The 9307-nt window shown below is 39.3% G+C and overlaps 1 protein-coding gene across 3 annotated transcripts in view; it reads right to left on the bottom strand.

Annotated features, from left to right (window-relative positions):
* LOC133662941 (skin calcitonin gene-related peptide-like) overlaps nucleotides 1-9245 on the bottom strand; it is an 11085-nt gene extending 1840 nt beyond the window's left edge. The window contains exons 1-4 of one of the 3 annotated variants that reach the window (XM_062067151.1): nucleotides 9167-9208; nucleotides 6828-6900; nucleotides 2142-2230; nucleotides 1-122 (exon numbers count right to left, since the gene is read on the bottom strand). The exon at nucleotides 1-122 is cut by the window's left edge and continues 13 nt beyond it. In XM_062067151.1, coding sequence (XP_061923135.1) covers nucleotides 1-122; nucleotides 2142-2230; nucleotides 6828-6878 — 262 coding nt within the window. In that variant the 5' untranslated portion in view covers nucleotides 6879-6900; nucleotides 9167-9208. Of the gene's footprint in view, nucleotides 228-2141; nucleotides 2231-6827; nucleotides 6901-9166 lie in introns of all 3 variants that reach the window. The other 2 variants (XR_009828192.1, XM_062067152.1) reach the window with 2 other exon arrangements.
* Nucleotides 9246-9307: the final 62 nt, after the last annotated feature.

Genomic DNA, 9307 nt, shown 5'->3' on the forward strand with positions numbered 1-9307 from the left:
CCAGGCCGCGCTGTGAGCGTGTGGCCATGAGTCCAAAGAGGTTCTTGGAGAGCAGGAACTTGGGCGTGGTGTCATCTGGCAGAATGTTCTCCTCTCGGCCGAGTGAGCTGGACCTGAAGTGTCTGCATCAGAAGTGGGAAGCACTTTTAGAGGCATGATGATGTCGTTGGTGTTAGATGGATGATGATGTCGTTGGTGTTAGAGGCATGATGATGTCGACAATGGTCCTGGGTGGGAAGACAAAATGGCCTTTTCAAAGTAGTCGCTCAATCTCTCGCCGCACTTTCCCATCGGATGAGCACAATCTAGTCCGTATTTGTAGCGGACGTGTCTGGCATGAAAGTGCTCAGCAGGTTGTGGAAAAGGGGACGGGAGGTTATGTAAAAGGGGACAGCAGGTTGTGGAAAAGGGGACAGGAGGTTGTGGGGAAGGGGACAGGAGGTTGTGGAAAAGGGGACAGGAGGTTGTGTAAAAGGGGACAAGAGGTTGTGGAAAAGGGGACAGGAGGTTAGGGAAAAAGGGACAGGAGGTTGTGTAAAAGGGGACAGCAGGTTGTGTAAAAGGGGACAGCAGGTTGTGTAAAAGGGGACAGGAGGTTGTGGAAAAGGGGACAGGAGGTTGTGGAAAAGGGGACAGGAGGTTAAGGAAAAGGGGACAGGAGGTTGTGTAAAAGGGGACAGGAGGTTGTGGAAAAGGGGACAGGAGGTTGTGGAAAAGGGGACAGGAGGTTGTGGAAAAGGGGACAGGAGGTTGTGTAAAAGGGGACAGGAGGTTGTGGAAAAGGGGACAGGAGGTTAAGGAAAAGGGGACAGGAGGTTAAGGAAAAGGGGACAGGAGGTTGTGGGAAAGGGGACAGGAGGTTGTGGAAAAGGGGACAGGAGGTTGTGTAAAAGGGGACAGGAGGTTGTGGAAAAGGGGACAGCAGGTTGTGTAAAAGGGGACAGGAGGTTGTGTAAAAGGGGACAGGAGGTTGTGTAAAAGGGGACAGGAGGTTGTGGAAAAGGGGACAGCAGGTTGTGTAAAAGGGGACAACAGGTTGTGTAAAAGGGGACAGGAGGTTGTGGAAAAGGGGACAGCAGGTTGTGTAAAAGGGGACAGGAGGTTGTGGAAAAGGGGACAGCAGGTTGTGGAAAAGGGGACAGCAGGTTGTGTAAAAGGGGACAGGAGGTTGTGTAAAAGGGGACAGGAGGTTGTGGAAAAGGGGACAGCAGGTTGTGTAAAAGGGGACAGGAGGTTGTGGAAAAGGGGACAGGAGGTTGTGGAAAAGGGGACAGCAGGTTGTGTAAAAGGGGACAGGAGGTTGTGTAAAAGGGGACAGCAGGTTGTGTAAAAGGGGACAGCAGGTTGTGTAAAAGGGGACAGGAGGTTGTGTAAAAGGGGACAGCAGGATGTGTAAAAGGGGACAGGAGGTTGTGTAAAAGGGGACAGCAGGTTGTGTAAAAGGGGACAGGAGGTTGTGTAAAAGGGGACAGCAGGTTGTGTAAAAGGGGACGGGAGGTTGTGGAAACGGGGACAGCAGGATGTGTAAAAGGGTACAGGAGGTTGTGTAAAAGGGGACAGCAGGTTGTGTAAAAGGGGACAGGAGGTTGTGGAAAAGGGGACAGGAGGTTGTGGAAAAGGGGACAGCAGGTTGTGTAAAAGGGGACAGCAGGTTGTGTAAAAGGGGACAGGAGGTTGTGGAAAAGGGGACAGCAGGTTGTGTAAAAGGGGACAGCAGGTTGTGTAAAAGGGGACAGGAGGTTGTGTCAAACGGGACTATTAGGACTATTAGGAGTGCTCACCTGTGTCTGGCATGAAAGGGGACAGCAGGTTGTGTAAAAGGGGACAGCAGGTTGTGTAAAAGGGGACAGCAGGTTGTGTAAAAGGGGACATGAGGTTGTGTAAAAGGGGACAGCAGGTTGTGGAAAAGGGGACAGCAGGTTGTGTAAAAGGGGACAGGAGGTTGTGGAAAAGGGGACAGCAGGTTGTGTAAAAGGGGACAGCAGGTTGTGTAAAAGGGGACAGGAGGTTGTGTCAAACGGGACTATTAGGACTATTAGGAGCGCTCACCTGTGTCTGGCATGAAAGGGGACAGGAGGTTGTGTAAAAGGGGACAGGAGGTTGTGTCAAACGGGACTATTAGGACTATTAGGAGCGCTCACCTGTGTCGGGGGGCAGCAGCGGTGCAGTGCAGCAACACAAGCAGCAGTAGTAAGAGCGCAGGTACCCTCAGGTGATACATGGTGCTTATCTGCGGGGAAAACGGAATATTACTGTAAGAATAATAGTCATGTGTAAATATGATGCCACATATATAATATATTAATGTCACTTTTCATGTCTCATTGAAAATGTATTTATTCAAGCAAGTGAATCCTCTTTAAGACAAAGAAGTAAACAACTTGAAATAAAAGTCATTTTATGCATGGAGACAAAATGAAATAATCATTTATAGAAAAGAAAAATGGAAGAACATTTTACACTCAGTTTTAATCAAGCAAAAATCATTAAGAATATTGCAAAAATGAGCAAATGTTCATGAATGGTAGTTAGTAGTACTTCATGGTAGTTAGTAGTACTTCATGGACAAACCAAATGTTCATTAATGGTAGTTAGTAGTACTTCATGGTAGTTAGTAGTACTTCATGGTAGTCAGTAATACTTCATGGTAGTTAGTAGTACTTCATGGACAAACCAAATGTTCATGAATGGTAGTTAGTAGTACTTCATGGTAGTTAGTAATACTTCATGGTAGTTAGTAGTACTTCATGGACAAACCAAATGTTCATGAATGGTAGTTAGTAGTACTTCATGGTAGTTAGTAATACTTCATGGTAGTTAGTAGTACTTCATGGACAAACCAAATGTTCATTAATGGTAGTTAGTAGTACTTCATGGTAGTTAGTAATACTTCATGGTAGTTAGTAGTACTTCATGGACAAACCAAATGTTCATTAATGGTAGTTAGTAGTACTTCATGGTAGTTAGTAGTACTTCATGGACAAACTAAATGTTCATTAATGGTAGTTAGTAGTACTTCATGGTAGTTAGTAGCACTTCATGGTAGTTATTAATACTTCATGGTAGTTAGTAGTACTTCATGGACAAACCAAATGTTCATTAATGGTAGTTAGTAGTACTTCATGGTAGTTAGTAGTTCTTCATGGACAAACCAAATGTTCATGAATGGTAGTTAGTAGTACTTCATGGTAGTTAGTAATACTTCATGGTAGTTAGTAGTACTTCATGGACAAACCAAATGTTCATTAATGGTAGTTAGTAGTACTTCATGGTAGTTAGTAGTACTTCATGGTAGTTAGTAATACTTCATGGTAGTTCGTAGTACTTAATGGACAAACCAAATGTTCATTAATGGTAGTTAGTAGTACTTCATGGTAGTTAGTAGCACTTCATGGTAGTTATTAATACTTCATGGTAGTTAGTAGTACTTCATGGACAAACCAAATGTTCATTAATGGTAGTTAGTAGTACTTCATGGTAGTTAGTAATACTTCATGGTAGTTAGTAGTACTTCATGGACAAACCAAATGTTCATTAATGGTAGTTAGCAGTACTTCATGGTAGTTAGTAGTACTTCATGGTAGTTAGTAATACGTCATGGTAGTTAGTAGTACCTCATGGTAGTTAGTAGTACTTCATGGACAAACCAAATGTTCATTAATGGTAGTTAGTAGTACTTCATGGTAGTTAGTAGTACTTCATGGTCAAACCAAATGTTCATGAATGGTAGTTAGTAGTACTTCATGGTAGTTAGTAGTACTTCATGGTAGTTAGTAATACTTCATGGTAGTTAGTAGTACTTCATGGTCAAACCAAATGTTCATGAATAGTAGTTAGTAGTACTTCATGGTAGTTAGTAGTACTTCATGGTAGTTAGTAGTACTTCATGGACAAACCAAATGTTCATGGATGGTAGTTAGTAGTACTTCATGGTAGTTAGTAGTACTTCATGGTAGTTAGTAATACTTCATGGTAGTTAGTAGTACTTCATGGTCAAACCAAATGTTCATGACTGGTAGTTAGTAGTACTTCATGGTAGTTAGTAGTAATTCATGGTAGTTAGTAGTACTTCATGGACAAACCAAATGTTCATTAATGGTAGTTAGTAGTACTTCATGGACATACCAAATGTTCATTAATGGTAGTTAGTAGTACTTCATGGTAGTTAGTAGCACTTCATGGACAAACCAAATGTTCATGAATGGTAGTTAGTAGTACTTCATGGTAGTTAGTAGTACTTCATGGTAGTTAGTAGTACTTCATGGACAAACCAAATGTTCATGAATGGTAGTTAGTAGTACTTCATGGTAGTTAGTAGTACTTCATGGTAGTTAGTAGTACTTCATGGACAAATGAGTTCAATCATATTTTGAGATCAATTATTCAAAAAACGTCATATAGATGATGAATTATAATCATGAATAAATATTCACCCATCCTTACATTTTCTTTCTGTGGAAAATGATGGATACAAAATATTTCTATAGATGAATGTCATTTATATGGCAGACAGTTAGTTGCCAATAAACTCTTTTACTTGTTTCATGGCTAAATTGCAAGACAATTATTTACAATAAATAGCTTGTTAAAGGGAAACTTCGGTTTTTTTCAACCTGGGCCCTGTTTTCATAATTTTTTCTGTATATGTGAGTGCTGGATAAAACATTTTTTGAGGTCGCGCCAGTATTGAGCAGGGCAGGCAGCCTCCAGCCCAGCTAACGCTCGTACACAGGGCAACTGGCTCTCGTCAAAATTCGGCCTATAAACATGCATTTTTTTCACACTGACAGGCTCAGATAGTTACAATGAGTGTCCGACAACATACTAGAAAGGAGAAATTAACGTATGTCTCTACCTTTAGCTGGAGATCGCTGTTTGTTGTGAGCTGTGTCCAAATCTCACCACGCTACAAATCTCGTTCCGAAATCTCGCGATAACTCGCGACAAAACACCGGTGGAAAAACAGTTACCTGACTGAGGTGAAGAGAGACGACCGAAGTGATTTTGTATTGGACTAAGTTACCGAAGACTGTTAGTTTAGTTTTATAGAAAAGGGTTAGGGTTAGGTAACTGTTTTTCCACCGGTGTTTTGTCGCGAGTTATCGCGAGATTTCGGAACGAGATTTGTAGCGTGGTGAGATTTGGACACAGCTCACAACAAACAGCGATCTCCAGCTAAAGGTAGAGACATACGTTAATTTCTCCTTTCTAGTATGTTGTCGGACACTCATTGTAACTATCTGAGCCTGTCAGTGTGAAAAAAATGCATGTTTATAGGCCGAATTTTGACGAGAGCCAGTTGCCCTGTGTACGAGCGTTAGCTGGGCTGGAGGCTGCCTGCCCTGCTCAATACTGGCGCGACCTCAAAAAATGTTTTATCCAGCACTCACATATACAGAAAAAATTATGAAAACAGGGCCCAGGTTGAAAAAAACCGAAGTTTCCCTTTAATTGTTAAATATTATACATTCATGACATTACCTTTATATTATATATTTATCAAGTATATTTTCATTTCTTTTCTGTGGAAAGTGATCGATATGGAATATTTACATAGACTAATGGAATTTATTTGACTGAAAGTTTTGCATGAACAGTAAACTTTGTTTTATTTCATGGCAACATTTTGAGACATTATAAATTGTAAAATATTACATATTCATCCTTTTTTTTTTTAAGTACATTACCAATAAACTATTTTATTTATTCCATAGCTAAATTCTAAAACAAATTATTCACAATAAATATGTTAATTGTAAAATATTACAAATTCATGACATAACCTTTATTTAGTATTCATCCTTATTTTTTCCTATGTAAAATGATTCATACAGACTATTTATATAAATGCCTGTTATTTGTATGGCAGGAAGTAGTATTTGACATGATCAATAAACTCTTTTGTTTATTTCATGGCAACATTTTAAGAAAATAATTCACAATATGATCATATATATTATTCATTATAAAATATTACAAACTCATAACATAGTATTCACACATATTCAAAAAAGAAAATTCAGAGAAAAATTCTACATAGAAAATATTTATATAAATTAATGGAATTTATATGACGGAAAGTAGTATTTTACATGACTAATAAACTATTTTTTTTAAATTCATGGCAGACTTTTGAGACATTATAAATTGTAAAATGTTACATATTCATGACATAAGTTTTATGTAGTATTCATCCATATTTCCTCGTGTAAAAATGATTTATATAGACTTTTTATATAAATGAATTTCATCTTTAATGAGTCTTTTACCTTTCCAATAAAATGTTTTATTTATTTTGTGGCTAAATTATGAGACAAACCTTTGTATATACTTTTTCTGTGTAAAAAGATTCATACAGAATATTTTTTTTAGAAATAAATTCATGGGCAGGACATTATTAAAAAATAAATAAATAAATGAATAATTAAAAATCAATAAATTAATTAATTAATGTAATTATATGACAGACAGTAATATTTTACAATGCCAATAAACTGTATTATTTATTTTATGGCAACATTTATTCACAATAAAGTGGTATTAAAATACTATATGTGTAGTAATTATCAGGTATTTCTATTTCTGTATTTCTTCTATGGAAATAATTTATACAATGCAATATGACATTATATAAATATCTCCTCTACTGTAGTTATTACCATAAAATGCTCGCGCCACATGTTTTTTCCAATCCAATAAAGCAATAATACGGCATAATGATGGCAGTGGCACACCGTGATGGCACGGACCACCCAGGTCAGAGGGAATAATCATGTTTCTTCCAAGAATAAAGACAAGTACTTACATGAATAAAGAGAAGTACTTACATGACAGAGTTGTGGTGCAGTCCAGAGGTTTGCCTCGCTCTCCCCGTGCATCTACGCTTATAAGCTGCAAGCACTTGTGTGACATCACAACATTTATAAGCTGCAAGCACTTGTGTGACATCACAACATTTATAGGCTGCAACACTTGTGTGACATCACAACATTTATAGGCTGCAAGGTCTTGTGTGACATCACAACATTTATAGGCTGCAACACTTGTGTGACATCACAACATTTATAGGCTGCAAGGTCTTGTGTGACATCACAACATTTATAGGCTGCAACACTTGTGTGACATCACAACATTTATAGGCTGCAAGGTCTTGTGTGACATCACAACATTTATAGGCTGCAAGGTCTTGTGTGACATCACAACATTTATAGGCTGCAACACTTGTGTGACATCACAACATTTATAGGCTGCAAGCACTCGTGTGACATCACAACATTTATAGGCTGCAACACTTGTGTGACATCACAGCATTTATAGGCTGCAACACTTGTGTGACATCACAACATTTATAGGCTGCAAGGTCTTGTGTGACATCACAACATTTATAGGCTGCAAGGTCTTGTGTGACATCACAACATTTATAGGCTGCAACACTTGTGTGACATCACAACATTTATAAGCTGCAAGGTCTTGTGTGACATCACAACATTTATAGGCTGCAAGGTCTTGTGTGACATCACAACATTTATAGGCTGCAACACTTGTGTGACATCACAGCATTTATAGGCTGCAACACTTGTGTGACATCACAACATTTATAGGCTGCAAGCACTCGTGTGACATCACAACATTTATAGGCTGCAACACTTGTGTGACATCACAGCATTTATAGGCTGCAACACTTGTGTGACATCACAACATTTATAGGCTGCAAGGTCTTGTGTGACATCACAACATTTATAGGCTGCAACACTTGTGTGACATCACAACATTTATAAGCTGCAAGGTCTTGTGTGACATCACAACATTTATAGGCTGCAACACTTGTGTGACATCACAACATTTATAGGCTGCAAGGTCTTGTGTGACATCACAACATTTATAGGCTGCAACACTTGTGTGACATCACAACATTTATAGGCTGCAAGGTCTTGTGTGACATCACAACATTTATAGGCTGCAACACTTGTGTGACATCACAACATTTATAGGCTGCAACACTTGTGTGACATCACAACATTTATAGGCTGCAATGTCTTGTGTGACATCACAACATTTATAGGCTGCAACACTTGTGTGACATCACAACATGTATAGGCTGCAAGGTCTTGTGTGACATCACAACATTTATAGGCTGCAAGGTCTTGTGTGACATCACAACATTTATAGGCTGCAAGGTCTTGTGTGACATCACAACATTTATAGGCTGCAAGGTCTTGTGTGACATCACAACATTTATAGGCTGCAACACTTGTGTGACATCACAACATTTATAGGCTGCAAGGTCTTGTGTGACATCACAACATTTATAGGCTGCAAGGTCTTCAGCTCTCCAAATATGGCCCGGCTATTCCCCCCCCCCCCCCCCCCCCCCGGCATGGAATTGAATGCATGCATGCTTTGGGGTACGCACTTTGACCCTCGCCTGTCAAACTTGAACCTTCCTCCTCATTGTCATAACACCTGTGGGAGGGGGGGGGGGGGGGGGGTGGTACTGTCACGGGGGAAGTTGGAGGTCACCTGACTTTGGCTTCCCTCTGGACCTAACAAACTTGATGCTGAATTATGAATGTTGGCTTGTCATGAATAATGAATGGCAGCTCATTAATTTGAAGGACAAACACGTGTGAATGAATAAAGTGAGAAGAGTTTAGAAGGAAATATTTCCATAATAAATGTGCAGAACATTTAATAACATCAATTAACACTCCAATTGCTTTCTGCTACTTTATGCTGTGTGGTTTAACTGTTGTGTTTTTTTATGTTATTAACGTTTTATTATCCTTAACCACACCCCAACCATGCCAAAATCCCCCCAAAGATCTCCCCTTTCCTTTGTGCTGCAAACATTTCATTGGTCTGGCCCAGGGGTCGGCAACCCAAAATGTTGAAAGAGCCATATTGGACCAAAAAAACAAAAAAAATCTGTTTGGAGCCGCAAAAAATTAAAAGCCATATTACATGTGTCATGAGATGTAAATTTAATTAAGAGGACTTAAAGGAAACTAAATTAGCTCAAATATAGCTACAAATTAGGCATAATGATGCAATATGTACATATAGCTAGCCTAAATAGCATGTTAGCATCGATTAGCTTGCAGTCATGCAGTGACCAAATATGTCTGATTAGCACTCCACACAAGTCAATAACATCAACAAAACTCACCTTTGTGCACTCACGTACAACGTTAAAAGTGTGGTGGACAAAATGAGACAGAAAAAGAAGTGGCATAAAACACGTCCTAGAAAGTCGGAGAAAGTTATGCATGTAAACAGACTATACGGTGAGTTCAAGGACCGCCAAAAT

This window comes from Entelurus aequoreus, linkage group LG12 (assembly GCF_033978785.1).
Source record: "Entelurus aequoreus isolate RoL-2023_Sb linkage group LG12, RoL_Eaeq_v1.1, whole genome shotgun sequence".
Lineage (NCBI taxonomy): Eukaryota > Metazoa > Chordata > Actinopteri > Syngnathiformes > Syngnathidae > Entelurus > Entelurus aequoreus.